The sequence below is a fragment of the Pantherophis guttatus genome, chromosome 3 (assembly GCF_059756535.1).
Source record: "Pantherophis guttatus breed Tessera chromosome 3, ASM5975653v1, whole genome shotgun sequence".
NCBI lineage: Eukaryota > Metazoa > Chordata > Lepidosauria > Squamata > Colubridae > Pantherophis > Pantherophis guttatus.
In genome coordinates this window covers 101,860,753-101,875,979 of record NC_142065.1, presented here as the reverse complement: position 1 = coordinate 101,875,979, position 15,227 = coordinate 101,860,753, and the positions used below count along the sequence as shown (strand labels likewise).

The 15,227-nt window shown below is 39.8% G+C and overlaps 1 protein-coding gene across 1 annotated transcript in view; it reads left to right on the top strand.

The window, feature by feature from the left end:
- LAMC1 (laminin subunit gamma 1) overlaps positions 1 to 15,227 on the top strand; it is a 139,358-nt gene that overhangs the window by 109,227 nt on the left and 14,904 nt on the right. Inside the window, exons 14-21 of the mRNA XM_034409644.3 lie at positions 402 to 647; positions 1,655 to 1,808; positions 3,787 to 3,929; positions 7,888 to 8,066; positions 8,396 to 8,552; positions 9,925 to 10,130; positions 11,622 to 11,701; positions 12,999 to 13,136. Coding sequence (XP_034265535.2) covers positions 402 to 647; positions 1,655 to 1,808; positions 3,787 to 3,929; positions 7,888 to 8,066; positions 8,396 to 8,552; positions 9,925 to 10,130; positions 11,622 to 11,701; positions 12,999 to 13,136 — 1,303 coding nt within the window. The remainder of the gene's footprint in view (positions 1 to 401; positions 648 to 1,654; positions 1,809 to 3,786; positions 3,930 to 7,887; positions 8,067 to 8,395; positions 8,553 to 9,924; positions 10,131 to 11,621; positions 11,702 to 12,998; positions 13,137 to 15,227) is intronic.

Genomic DNA, 15,227 nt, shown 5'->3' with positions numbered 1-15,227 from the left:
AGTGCCCTGAGGTCATATAATCCCCTTTCGCGACCTTTTGACAAGCAAAGTCAACGGGGTAGCCAAATGCACTTAACAATCGTGTTACTACCTTAACAGCTGCAGTGATTCAGTTAACTGTGGCAAGAAAGGTCATAAAATGGGGGCAAAACTCACTTAACAACTGTCTCGCTTAGCAAGACAGATTTGGGATTCAATTGTGGTTGTAAGTCAAGGACTACCTGTAATGTTTCTGTATGCCTCGGCATTCCTTGAAGTCTGTACTTTTCCGTACACCCATATTGGCTACACTTCTGTTAGCATTTCACTGTCGAGACTGAAAAATGGAAGGTTTGGGGGTTTTTTGCATGGATTACAGTATTTTTTGTATGTTCTAATATACCTGTTTCCTGGGCTTACAGGTAAAAGGTGTGAGCTGTGTGATGATGGTTATTTTGGAGATCCTCTTGGCCAAAATGGCCCCGCCAGGCCCTGCCGCCTCTGCCACTGCAGTGACAACATTGATCCCAATGCAGTTGGGAATTGCAACCGCTTGACAGGAGAATGTTTGAAGTGCATTTATAACACAGCTGGTTTCTACTGTGACCGATGCAAAGATGGCTTCTTCGGGAATCCCTTAGCTCAGAATCCAGAGGATAAGTGCAAAGGTAGGTGGTGTTTTTTTTTTTCTCAGTTAGTAATGCTTTTGTCACAGTCCAATTCTAGGACATCAGTCTGCCCCTTTCATCAGGAGGAAAGCTCTCCCCTACCCCAAAAAAATTTTAGCCAGGGGATCAGCTGGGAGATACTTCCCAGTACTTGTTTCTTCTGCCTCTGTAACAGAAGATTTGACATGTGCTTTCTTGCCTTAGAACCAGTATCTTATGAGCAAGCAAAGACCTTCCTTCAGAAGCTGCGCTCATAAAATTATGCTTACAGAAATTGTCTAGCACATCTGTGGAGTTTGCACACAAGCTTTGGTGGAATCTGAGGCTGCTGAATGAAAGATAGCTCCTTTCCCCTTCCTTATAGAACTTGGTTTCCTCACCATCTTGGTAGCTTTCCTCTAAACTAATTAGTATTAGAGTCTGATGTTAATGTAAAGGAGCAAATCTAATAAAATAAAGTACAGTCCTCTTAACTTTTCTTTTGAGGCATCTTTCAATATTTGAAGTAGCCCCACACAAAAAATGGACTGCTAGAAAGATGTCTCAGTTACACCCTCAAAGTAGTCTAAAGTCCTCATCCGTCCATCGATCAATGGTTGCAGAAATTTGTGGAACCTGGAGAGAGTGGAGGATTCAGCTGTTCCATCCAAATGAGGGATTATGTTTTCCAACTTGTGTATTTATGGATTGTTTGTGATGTGGTCAAGAAGAAATGGTTCCCCCACCCCCATCCCTGGCAGAACACTTTGTTTATAACTTGTGCCAAGTATTCTTTCTAGCCTATCCCACTGAGATGCATTGCAATATGTAGGCACGTATTTGATGAGCAAAGAGACGAAATACTAAATTGGAGCCTCTACATTTCCTTTGCCTAATAGCCTTCTTGCACTATTTTCAAAGTGTGAAAATGGGAGTCACCATGCCCCCTAGGCTTCCTGCAACTGCCCTCTGAATTACTTCGGGTTGGAAAACCCATCCTGATCCCCTTTATGCTTTTATTCTTGTAGCTTGCAATTGTAATCCTTACGGCACGGCAAATTTACAGAGAAGCTGCAATCAAGTAACAGGCCAGTGTGAATGCCTTTCACATGTCACAGAGAGGGACTGCAGCTCCTGCGAACCAGGTTTCTACAACCTGCAAAGTGGGCGTGGCTGTGAAAGGTGAGCTCTTCTTTCCTGACGCAGGAATTGAACACCAGTGGCCTGGATGGATGGGACATCATCAGAGAGGTTTCCCAAGGGTAGAGGAGCTTTTGTTAAGAGCAGCTGTTAAAAATTTACAACTTGGCTTTTCAAGAAAGCCATCTGCAGCAGGTTGCCTCTCGGTCTCCCCTGTAACCATTTATGCTTCCTAAAAAACCCCGATATTGTCCTGCCTTTCCTGAAATGAAGCCTCAATGAAATTACACGTGTGCACTTTCTTCCCCAGTTACTTCTGCTTCTCCTGCCACTGGTGCGTATTTAGCTGCTAACTCTATAAAGCAGAGATCTTCTCATTGTTACTCTGCGTAGCACTCTCAACTGAACAATGTGCAAACATACCAGATAGTTGCTGTGGCCGTTGACTATTGATTTATTTTTGTTGTTGGATCTTCCCATTAGTCTGCAGCAGATGGCAGCACCTAGTCAACTTTGATGTTCTCTAAAAGCTAAGCAGGGTTCAGTGTGGTTAATACTTGAATGGGAAGCCAGAGAGAATAGCAAGGGGGTAGGATGGACCAGGAGGTGAAAAAACATCCCAGAACACAGTAGGAAACCCCTTTCCTGAGAAAACTGCATGGACATCTGCTGGTAGTCCCCAGAATTTGGATTCTGCTTTTTTTTTTTTTTTTAATTTGATTTATATGCCGCCCTTCTCCGGAGACTCAGGGCGGCTTACAGTGCATTAAGCAATAAGCTTGAAGAGTCTTCACCTTTACCTTACTTTACTTTTAGATAATGCAAATCATTTAAAAGGAAAAGAATAGAAAGCAAACTCTTCTCTAAGGGCAAAGAAACTTTCAACAATAAAGCGGAGGCAGAGGAATTGATCTGAGAATCTAGCTTCTTTGAAGCTACTTCTTTTCAATATTTAAATGCTGGCTTCAGAAAGGGAGGCCTGTGAGGATCTGGCAATCTGTCCTGACTCCCTGATGTTTTTCAAAGCCTGCATCTAATCTAACCATCCCTGGAGCCCATGTATCTGGCTTTGGAAATGGCAACAAACATCAGGCTTTCTCATTTATTCAGTGTGTAGTGTGGGTGCCTCATCTGCTTTAAATTCATTGCAACTACGGAGGTCAGGCTGTCCTGCTTGCAAAGGACCAGAGCCAAAAGGAGTCTCGGATTTTATTATATAACTGGGAAGTTCCATTATCTGTGTCAATTTTCATGTTTAGAGGAAGATAATGTTTCTGAGGGGTTATATATGGAGCAAAAAACCTTGGACTAAAATGAAGGATAGGAAGATTCATCAAGTTTCCTGCCAAACAAGCTTTCAAAATTCTGCCAAGGCTTAGAAGATAACTAAGAGTTCAAATACAGGTAGTCTTCGACTTACAACCATAAATCGTGACATCATAAATCAATGATGACAGGATCTGATTTTACAACCCATTTTTACACTGATAATATCATTGGACATATCATGGTCAAGTGACCGCTGAATACTGCAACTGGCCATAAAGGTGAGGTTTTGCAGTGAGGCAAAAAGGCAGTTAGTTGTTGACCATTGGGGTGTATGCAGCTGTTGGAATTTCGGAACCAGGTCATAAATAGCTTTTTTTTGGGGGGGGGGATCCGTTGTAACTTCAAAAAGTCATTGAGCAAGGACTACCTATATATTCTTATTTTATTTTATAATAGGCACTTTGTGTTAAAACCATTTGATTGAATATTAAATTTAAATGTAAAAGTCTTTATCTGCATTATTGAACTGGTTTAATTCACAGAAAGTAGGTATTTTCTAATTTACAGTGAGTGCTGCATTCCCTTTTGACCAACTGTATAGGCAAATGACACCTGTCTTTCATCCCATACTTACGTCCCTTTGGGCAACATGTTTTTTATTTAGTTAAATTCAGAACATGACAAGCATAATACACAGATGCTTGTTTCCTTACCTGTGTTCATTGATGTTGAGATGCTCTTCCTCTCCTAGATGTAACTGCCATCCTCTGGGCTCCACTAATGGCCACTGTGACATTCAGACCGGGCAATGCGAGTGCCAGCCAGGCGTTACCGGCCAGCGTTGTGAGAGGTGTGAAGGCAACCATTTTGGATTTGGTCCTGAAGGCTGCAAACGTAAGGGGAGTGGGGAAGACGTATTTCCTGTCCCAACCCTTCCTCACCCATTTGTTTTCCATCTCTGTTGCTCTGTATGGAGACTCTGTTCATTGCTACTAATGTGTCCTTAGACTTGGATATCACAAGAGGTTTAATTCTCCTCTCCTCCCCCCCTTTGTCTGCCTCTTGCATGTTTTCTCGTTTCAAGTCCAGCAAGGATGTTTTTGCAGTTGTATGAGTTTTGCTTTCTGTCTCTAGGGCATTCAGATTGCATATACTGGTAGACCATCTGCTGCTCCTTGTCATAAACACTTGCCCTGAATTTTGTCCCAGAACTGACCTGGTTTTTGGCTCTTACACTCCTACGTGGTTGCTGTGGAATGTGGCCTTTAGCAACTAACTCAGATTGAGAACACGGAAAGTGTAAAATCTAGGACATACATTCCTATTTCTTTAATCCTCCCGTTTCCTTACTTTTTTTTAAAAAAAATAAAATTAGTCTTGGATGAATAGATTTGGATATGGTGATCCACTGCACTTATAACACTAGCTTCCTGCAAAGGAAGACGTGTAGAGTTGGCTTTGGGAATGCCAAGTGCATTCTTTTCTGTCATCTTCAAAATAATTACCCAACTTCCTTCTTCTCCTTTTGAGGAATTGCCATTGTTCTGTAGCATAAAACATATTGATGCCAAGCTGTAATGGCAGTTTTTTTTTTTTTTTTAAATTTGATTTATATGTCGCCCTTCTCCGGAGACTCAGGGCGGCTTACAATGCGTTAAGCAATAGCCTGGTAAGATTCGAACCTGCAGAAATTGCAGGCAGCTGTGTTAATAACAGGGTGCATTAAACCACTGTACTACCAAGGCTCTTAGTTTGAAATGTCATTGGGGTACAGCTTGGTGTCATTTAATGCAAAACGGGAAGAGGAAAACTAATTGAAGCATATTCTTTTGTGTCTAGTTTCTAATTCACATACCCTGGTTTGCAAGTGGAGCTGGCATATGGACCATTAGCACAAATTTCAGCAATAGCAAATACAACTTTGAACGTGAACTTATCTTAAACAATAGAAATGTTCAGCAAACATATACTTTTGTCACATTATACCGGTAGTCCTTGACTTACGACCACAACTGAGTCCAACATTTCCTTTGCTCAACAAGGAGCAGTTGTTAAATGAGTTTTGCCCTATTTTATGACCTTTTTGGCATGGTTGTTCAGCAGACCACTGCAGTTGTTAAATGAATCACACCACTGGCTTTGCTTATCAGAATCTGGCTGGGAAGGCTACAAATGGCGGGTCACATGACTCCTTGACAGCGTAACTTTCATAAATACATGCCAGTTGGCAAGTGCCCAAAATCTGGTCACATGACCCTGAAATGCCACAATGGTCGCTAAGTGGGAAAACCAGTCATAAGTCACTTTTTGTAGTTTTGAATGGTCACTATAGATAAATATATTTGGAAATCACTGAGAGGCACACCCTAACCGAGGCTAGGTGGGACAGGTATGACGCATTGAGTCAGAGTATTTACAGATACATTTGCTGCATCATTGTTTTTTTTTTATGGTAACATAATACATGGTAAGTGTATATTCATGATAGAATAGTGAATCAGACAGGATAAAAAATGAGCCATAAGGGCTAGACAGGATCCCTCACTGCTGTTATTTTCTTGGCATGTTTTCTTCAACTGTACATCCACCAGATGTTTTGGGATAGCAACTGCTACAAAGTCCAAACTAGCAAACTAGTCTGGCTGGAAATTTTGGGAGTTCCTGTCCCAAAGCATCTGAAAAATGCTGTTTTGGGCCACATGATATAATAAACCTCCCCTTCATGTGCGTACAGGTAGTCCTCAACTTACAACTAAAGTTCATTTAGGGACAGTTCAAATTACAACGGCACTGAACAAAATTGACGTACAACCATTTTTCACACAACTTTCGTGGCATCCCCATGATCATGTGATCAAAATTCAGATGCTTGGCAACTGACTCCTACTTATGACCGTTGCTCTGTCCCAAGGTCATGCGATCCCCTTTTGCAACCTTTTGACAAGCCAAGTCAATATGGAAGCCAGATTCACTTAACAACTGTGTTACTAACTTATCAACTGCGCTGATTCACTTAACAACTATGGCCTGTATTTATGAGAGTTGCACTGTCAAGGGGTCATATGAGCTCCATTTGTAAGCTTCCCAGCCAGATTCTGACAAGCAAAGTCAGTGGCATGATTCATTTTAACAACGGCAGTGATTTGCTGAACAACTGTGGCAAGAAAGGTCATAACATGGGGCAAAACGTACTTAACAAATGTCTCACTTAACAACAGAAATGTTGGGCTCAATTGTGGTCGTAAGTCGAGGACTAGCTATATAACCTTTTCACCAGCTTTTGCCTCCATGAAGATCTAGTTCAGTGATGGCTAACCTTTTTGCCATGGCGTGCCAAAAGTGGGGGGAGCTCAAGGGGTTTGCGTGCGTGCGTGCCCACACCCATAATTCAATGCACCCTGCCCCCCCGCACATATATGTGTGACCCCCCCCACGCTCCCACGCTTTTGGCACAGTGGGCTTGGTAGGCCTGTTTTTTGCCCTCCCCAGGCTCCAGAGGCTTTTTAGGAGCCTGGGGAGGGTGAAAACTGCCTCCCCCCCCCCGAAGGCTCTCAGGAGGCTGGAAACAGCCCGTATCCTGACTTCTGTTGGGCCTGGAAGAGCCGAAAATCAGGTGGCCGGTGCGCGCATGCGTGCTGGAGTTGAGCTAGGGCAACACTCACGTGCCCACAGATATGGCTCCACGTGCCACCTGTGGCACGCGTGCCGTAGGTTCGCCATCACAGATCTAGGATGAAGACAGGTGTCTGGATCAATATAAAGTATTGACTTGCACGCCAGCTTTTTTTGCTAGTCTCTTTACAGAGATGGGTTTTCACACCAAGCAGGATCAATCCTTAGGCATGATTTCTTGCTTTCTTCCTTAGAAAGGTTTGTCCATTTGTAGTAAGTGTCCATCAGTGTCAAAACACACGTCAAAGTGTCATTAGTAAAGACTGCTGTCTATCATTGTTGCTTCAGAAAGCCGCACTGTCTTCAAAACAACAGCATTGGAGAATCTTTGTGTTTCAGAAGCGCTGGAACTTTCCATATACAGATAGTCCTCGACTTAGGACTACAATTGAGCCCCACATTTCTGTTGCTAAGTGACACATTTGTTAAGTGAATTTTGCCCCATTTTATGACTTTTCTGGCCACAGTTGTTAAGTGAATCACTGCAGTTCTTAAGTTACTTAGTTTGTTAAATGAATCTGGCTTCCCCCTTGACTTTGCTTGTCAGAAGTTCGCAAAAGGTAATCACATGACCCCAGGACACTGCAACCATCATAACTGTGAGTTAGTTGCCAAACATCTGAATTTTGATCATGTGACCATGGAGAAGCTGTAATGGTTGTACGTGTGAAAAATGGTCATAAGTCACTTTTTCAGTGCTGTTGTAACTTTGAATATTCGCTAAATGAACTGTGGTAAATTGAGGACTACCCAGCGGTGAAATCCCCCCGGTTCTATCTGGTTCACTGAACCGGTAGTGCCGGCGGCGGGAGGCTCTGCCCACCCGCCGGGACGTCATTACGTCCCTTTTTTTTACCATCTGGGCATGTGCAGAAGAGGCATGCGTGCGCGCTCCCTCGCACTCCCGTTCCCGAACTTGTAGCAAAGGTAAGTGGATTTCACCGCTGGAACTACCTGTATTGTATGTACAATTTCTGGCTTCATTTAATAGGTAAAAGTAAGAAAAGTCTGATTATTCTAGTAGCTAAAGGCCTCTGTGTAGTAGCACCAATCCATTGACATTTGAAAGAGGTTTAATTCATTGGTCTTCTAGGTATCCCAAGATTAAAGATTTTTCAGATTGTTCTTTTCTCATTGGCCTCTTCCCTGTTCAATATTTAAATGCCTTGTGTTTCCTCAGCTTGTGACTGTAACCCTGAAGGTTCCCGCTCCCTTCAGTGCAAAGAAGACGGCCATTGTGAGTGCAAAGAAGGCTTTGTGGGAATCCGCTGTGACCAGTGTGAAGAAAACTACTTCTACAATCGATCCTGGCCTGGTTGTCAAGAATGTCCTGCATGTTACAGATTGGTGAAAGATAAGGTCATACCGATTACAAAATTTGCTACTTTATAGCTAATTTAGCTAATTTAGAGCTTACATATTTTTATAATGGGGAAAATTAATATGATACACATTTGTGCTTGGCCCAAAAATGTTAAACTGGCAAAAAAATATAATGTTACATACTTAAAAGCAAAAACAGCAATAGGAATAATACAAAAACTACATCAGTCTTAATTCTAACAGTTCCAGGAATCTGCCTTTTGCATATTTTCAGCATCTTTTTCTTCATCCTTTTTATCCGGAGCCTTCAAAACCTGTGTGGTGGTCTTACTGATTTGTTGTTCCTTGGTGTCTCATTTGTTCAGGTTGAGGAGCAACGGGGGAGGCTGCGTGATCTGGAAAATCTTATAGCTAACATAGGAACAGGTGATGACATCATAACTGACCAGGCTTTTGAAGATAGACTGAAAGAAGCTGAACGGGAAGTCATGGACTTACTTCGAGATGCCCAAAGTATCAAAGGTAGCTGGCTGTCATCAGTTAATTGAGTTAGACCATTTGGCAGCCTATAATTTATTTCAGAAGCAATCAGTTCATACACCAATATATGTATATGTGTTTATAAATAAAAGTTTTTCAAAAAATATAAACACTTAACATGAACTAATAAAAATTAAAAGGAAGAAAGGAAGAAAGAAGAAAAGGGAAAATGCAGAAAGAGAGACCAAAAGCAATATATTTGCTGAGTTTTTTCTGTTGCCCAATATTTTCTGAGCCTCAAAACCACAAATCATGGTTGCTTTTGCTTGTTTTTTTCTGTTTCACGCAAAATATAAAGGGTTTCCTATCAGCCATAAATATAGATATTGTTTTTTTTACTCTAATGAAGATTTTAGCCATCTCTGTAGATTTCATCATCATAATCAGACATTCTTCCATTGTGGGAGAAGAGATATAGTTTTGATAGTAATATTGAAGAAAGAAGCCTTCATGTTAGAGATAGTACTAATAGTTAGTTGCAACTGTATTTTACATTTTAATGATTATATTATAAAGTACTGTATCAGGTTAAATTTAAACTAACCTGCTATAGATTATGGTTAAAGGCCATTTTTTAATTTTATGATCCAAAGATTCAGTCACAAAATAGATTTATCTTGAGCATTTCAAAAGTCTCTGTCATCACAGAGAAAGTGGGAACTGATGAATCAAATGCATACATATATACTAATATCCACTGTACTTTGAAATAAAGGATTAAATGTGTACTTCAGTCCTAAACTTTGTGAACAATAGGAACAAAGTTGAGTGGGTTTTCTTCTCAATTTTTTGTTTATGTACATCAGTGGTGCTTCTTGGATTATTATTAAAGCCCACAAAACTTAAAATTTCTGCTTCCAGTTATTTTAAAACTATACTACGTCATTCGGAAGAGAAAAAGATAGCAAAGGTCATATATGTTAGCCGATACATTTAATACGATTTGTGTTAGAGATGAGTGAAAAACTTTACAGAAGAAATAATTTGAAAATCAACAGTAGAAGATTTCTTATTGAAATTATCTGTTGTGTTGCATTTGGTCCTAGTGGAGAATTCTTTCCTCTGAAGATGTACAAAATCCACATTGTTCTAGGGTGAAAGGTGACTTTGTGAAGTTCCTATGTAAAAATCTACGCTCAGCATTTCATATTTTCTATGGTCATGATTTTGGCAAATCACAACAAAATCTTAAGGAAATTCATAATTTCCTTTCATTGTTGTATTTATTCTTTGGATTTATAAGCCACTTGTCTGTTTTCTCATTTCATAAAATCAATTAGTGATAAAAACATGTGATAATAAACTTCTATTTACTAGTTTCTTTCTGTGAGTCATTGTTACTTGCTCATTCCAGATGTCGACCAGGGGTTGATGGATCGTCTGCAGGAAATTAACAGAACCCTTTCAAGTCAACTTGGTCGGTTGAGGAACATCCAGAATACAGTTAGGCAGACAGAAAACCTGGCTGAGCAAGCCCAAGCCCAGGTAGAAAACACAGAGGGGCTGATTGACACCGCTTCAAATATGCTCCACAGGGCAAGGATGGCTATTGCCAATGTGGTGAGTGACATTTGCATTCTCTCTTTACATTCACACCTCGCGATGGAATTAATCAGGGTTTTACGAGTGCTAGAATGATGCTTTTGAAAAACAAATATTGCTCAATCAAATTTTTATTACAGGCATTGACCTGCAATAATGAATGTGGCTTAATTTTTCCCCAAATGTCTAGCCCTTTTTTGGGGGGGGGGTTGTGAAATCATGTTGTGAAATGATGAAAGCTGAGCAATACCTAGTAAAATTGTAAGGTAGACTTATGATGAGATTCTCAAATGAACTAAAGGTGCAAAATAAAGATGCAGTATATTTTTGCTAAGTAAGAGACGCTACACAAGATTGTCCAATGTAAAGAATTTGATGGTTCCCAGTGCAGATCAAAAAATGGCGGTACTGCAGAACGTTTTCAAGCACTGCTGAGGTGGGCATGTGCAAAATCTTGAAGGGTCTCTTGGCCTTGATCAAGCCTTTGACCAGACATTCCTTCAGGGTGGCTTGACGAAACATGGGCCCCCTCATTTAGGTACCAGAGTGATGCTACCACATCATTTGGAAGCACCTGCTGGACTGGCTTTAATAGTCTTCTGTGGAAGATGCTTCAGTTAAACCAAAGCAGTTGAACAATGCAAGGAGACCATCTCAATACTTCATGTAGAAGCCCTGAGAGGAAGAACCTAATTTCTCCTTTCTGTATCTCTTCAGAGATTGGAATTGAATCATCGCCATCAAGCAATGCCCCCACCCCCACCCCCACCCCCTCTGCATTGCCCTTTGGCTGAATATAAAACATTCTCTCTGCAAGATTGCAGATACCAAGATTGGTATTCATAAGGAAACCTTCGTGAAATCATTTGCACTCTCATACAAATAAGCATGGCTGTACTTCATGAAGATGTGCTTTTCTTCCCCTGCACATTTTTTTTCTATCAGTATATCATGTGAAACTGTTTAAGATCAAGCATGTTTTATTTTATTTTTAACAAATACATTGAATAGCCAGAGAAACATTGCCTTCTCCTTGCTTTTCCAAATTTTTGCGTTTTTGAAACAGCTTCATGAATTACCAGTGACTGATTCAGTTTCTTTTACTGTTGCTTTGTAAATGGGGTTATGAAGAAAAATAATATGGAATCTTGTATTTCATCATTGATTTACAAACTGATATCTAGAAGGGAAGGACGCAGACAAAGGATAACTTGATTTTCATCAGTCTGATTAATTTAAGAGTTATTGATTGCTGTGTTGATTTTTTCCATTTTAAACGTGTGGTCATTAATCTAGGATTAATGTCCTGCATGTGGTGGAAGGATGCAGGAAATAAGGGCACTGCAAACTTCAGCCCTGCAGGTTCCAGAGAAAATAAAGGAAGAATACAAGATTGCTAGATTTAGCAACACCTCTGTTTCATATCTCTGATGCAAGCAACTGTTATCTGCTTATAGTATTGTAAAATGCAAGAGATGGCTTTTGAAAGTATTATGATTCCTCTTTCAGTCTATCACTCCACCAGAATCAACCAGTGACCCCAATAACATGACTATCCTGGCAGAAGAAGCTCGGCAGTTGGCTGCACGGTGAGAGATGCCCCCTTTATCTTTATTCCCCTGGATAATCTTAACCATGCCTCTATTTGGCAGATTGTTGAGGAACCCAAGGCTACCATCTCCCCTCTTTGTTTAATCTTTTCTCCAAGTCCATCATGCATTAAATGGTAACTTCTCTACATCACCTTCAGCTTAAGATCTCCTCCTCAATCCTGTGGAGGAAGTGTTGTCTGTTTCCACATTCTTTCTATCCCCAAATCTCATTCCTGTAAAAAACATTCTCTTTTCTTTTCTGCTCTGAAAAGAACTGATTGAAAGAAACCCATAATGGGGCAGTTATACACTATTACTCTTTTTTGAATTGCTTATTTAAGTATACTTTAACCAAAGGTTACATCTTATCTACTGTATACATACACATACATGCATTATATATACTGCATTATTTGGAAAAAAGCATAAACTGTATGCAGCTTTTCTCTTTAAAGTTTATATGTGACAGGCATTAGCTTGGAAAGAATGGGCTGTCCAATTGTTTTTATTTAAAATGAAGGAATCCCATGATTTCCCCATTCATGGAAAATGTGGGCCACACTCGTATTTTATATTTTAACATAGTTCTAATTCTTAATAGATTCATTCTGATTTTGAATACAAGACATTTTATAAGAAAGGACTCTGAGAGATTGAAAAATCCTCCTTCTAGTTTACACTATGTCTCTAGTGTGATTATGGTATTCTGTGACTCAATTGCTCAAACTGACTACAGCATCAGACAGGCCTTTTTCTCCATCTTCTGGTTTGAGGACACTGACATGTTCTAGCGAATTGAGTTCCAATCTATTGTCATGGCATGCCCCTCCTTCTCCCCCCCCACTACTATGCGTCACTCATTTCCTGTTTGAGCAATACTGTTGAACAATGGGGATGAAGTAATCTGCCACAAGATTTAGAACAGAATCTTTGTGGTAATCCTTTCCAGCAGATGGGAAGGCAGGCATCTGCAGAGTTAGGTCAAAGGTGGAAATCAGAGGTGATGGAAGCATGGACCTGGGATAGCCTGGAATAAAGACTGCACCGCTGCTTGCTCTCCAGGACACGATGCTAGGCCAGAAATCAGCCCACTCTCAAAATTTCCATGATGGTGCATTTTCCACACAAACAGGTTCTTGTTCAACTTGGATTGAGTTAGTTATCAACAGAAGCACAATTCAAGCCATGCAGTTGAAGAATGATGAATTAGAAGCCATGCATGATGATGATGCTTGGAGAGCAAAATAAATATAGTAGCATATTTCAAATCATGTTTTCCATTTTTTTGGCCCAGGCATAAAGCAGAAGCAGATAATATTGAGAAAATAGCTAAGGAAGCAAACGATACGTCATCACAAGCATATAAGCTACTCTTGGACACACTAGCAGGAGAGAATGAAACAACTAATGACATCAGTGATCTAAATAGAAAGTAAGTCTAACAAGGAAACATCTAATGCTTATGGTTGTTTTGTTTTAAATATCCGAATTGCTTTTCAGAGTTAGAATACTCCTCGTGGTTTAAAGAATTGTGAAGAGAACCTGTTTTTCTTTTTATTCTTAATCCCTGTCTCAGTCTGAAGAATTCAAAGAGGGATATCTATGAATATCCCTATTCAATACAGGAGTATTGAAATGCACTTTAATTGTATTTTACAGGACAAGAACTTTATTTTTCCCTCTTTATTATATGTTTGCTGCTGAGGTTCTCTTATTGAAATGAAACATTATAGCAAGATAACTATATCTTGACCAAATATACTAAATAGAAATAGGCACACCCTTTTTATTCATCATTTAATTTTGAATTGTAACTATACAGTAAAAGCATTTGTATGACAGAACATTTGGTCTGTAGATTTCCCAAGCTAGTGCTTAAAGAATCAGCCACCCTTTAAGTATCTTTTTCAGTGTCCTATTTCAATGATGACCAACCAATATAATAAATTATCAAATAAACATAAGATGGCACACAACAATAAAGAAGGATGGGGGGGGGAGTAGATTATTAATGGACAGGAAAAGAAAGAAGAGAAAGAGTAGACCGAAGTGGGGAGGATTTGGTTGGAGAAAAAGTTTCTGAAATCCTTTGTAAGCTGCTCCATGCAAACAGATCTCATATACTGACTATTTCTTGCTTATACTAGTAACAAGATGGAAGGCAACAACTACAATAACAACAGCAATCCCCAGTGGGACCATCTGATCACAAGCATTGCTCTCTATGACAGCAGTCTTGTGACTCTTAAAACATGGTTTCCCCTGTCTGAGTACGATATTGCAGTCAAGAGTGGTCAGGATAAATGATAAGCAGGTGAATTTTTGTGAAATAAATAATTGTTCAGATTTCCCACAAATTGTGACCAATCAGCATTACTCACAACCCATGATTTCCTTCTTAGATGGCTTTCAACCTGCAGAAAGATGACCACTAGCAATGTATATCAAGCAAGAAATATGTTCGAGCTTGCTATTAAACAGCTGCACTGGATACATTCCATTAAGTTGTTCAGAGTTGGCTGTCTTCTGACAGAGACAAAACTTTGAAGTATTTCCAGGATTCCAGTCACGGGAAACAATGAGACTCCTTGCTCTGAAACCAATATATGTAGAAATCCATATTTGAAACTATACCAAAGTCTTTTCTCTGAAAGGAAAATATTAATATTTACTAATATTAATATTATTAATATTTGCTAATATTAGCAGGCTCAGAGCAAATCTTCCCCAAAATTCAACAAACCAACCCAGACTTTCTATTTGGAATAACCTACTGAACCCCATCTTCTTTTATCTGCTTTTTTTTCAGACAACGCTGTCTGCGTAGAAATAAATAAATAAAAACAACACCCACCCCACCCACCCCATTTTATGCAAGGAACACACATGAATCCTAGCTTCCGATAGGAAATGCCTTTTAAAAAATAGCAGTAATTTACTAGGCAAGCTGACAAATCTATGGCTATAAGCACTTTTCTTCTGTCTGGCCTTACCTGCTGTTTTTCTCTCAATTTACCTGCCCCATATTATTCAATTCAGTGTAAACAAGTAACAGCAGGGGCGTTACTGATCCTGCTGCTATACTGACTCGATCAGGAAAAAAAAAGGAATGAGAAGAATCACCTCAGAACAATCAACCCACTTGAAACAATGCTGCTCAAACCATTAAAGCCAAGACTTAGAATACACGTGTTCAGCTTTAGGCTTTAGAATCCCACTAATGACATCATCCAAAGATATTTTGCCCAGCCCTAACAGCCTCTTGGTAAATACCTTGTAATAGCAGCGCTACACACTGCATATGAAACTCATTCCAAGACAGCACAGGATCTGGCAGGATCTCCTTGCAAGCTGTATGGAAAAAATGAGCTATTTTTTTTTTTAAATAATTTTTTTTGGGACCAAGTAAACAAGATCCAGGATGGATTCAAAGCATTTCTCATGGGTATTGAGTAGTTAAAGGCTGTGTATAGCTCTCAGTATCTTGAGATCAGGCTGCTGAAATTAAATTACGAAATTAAAA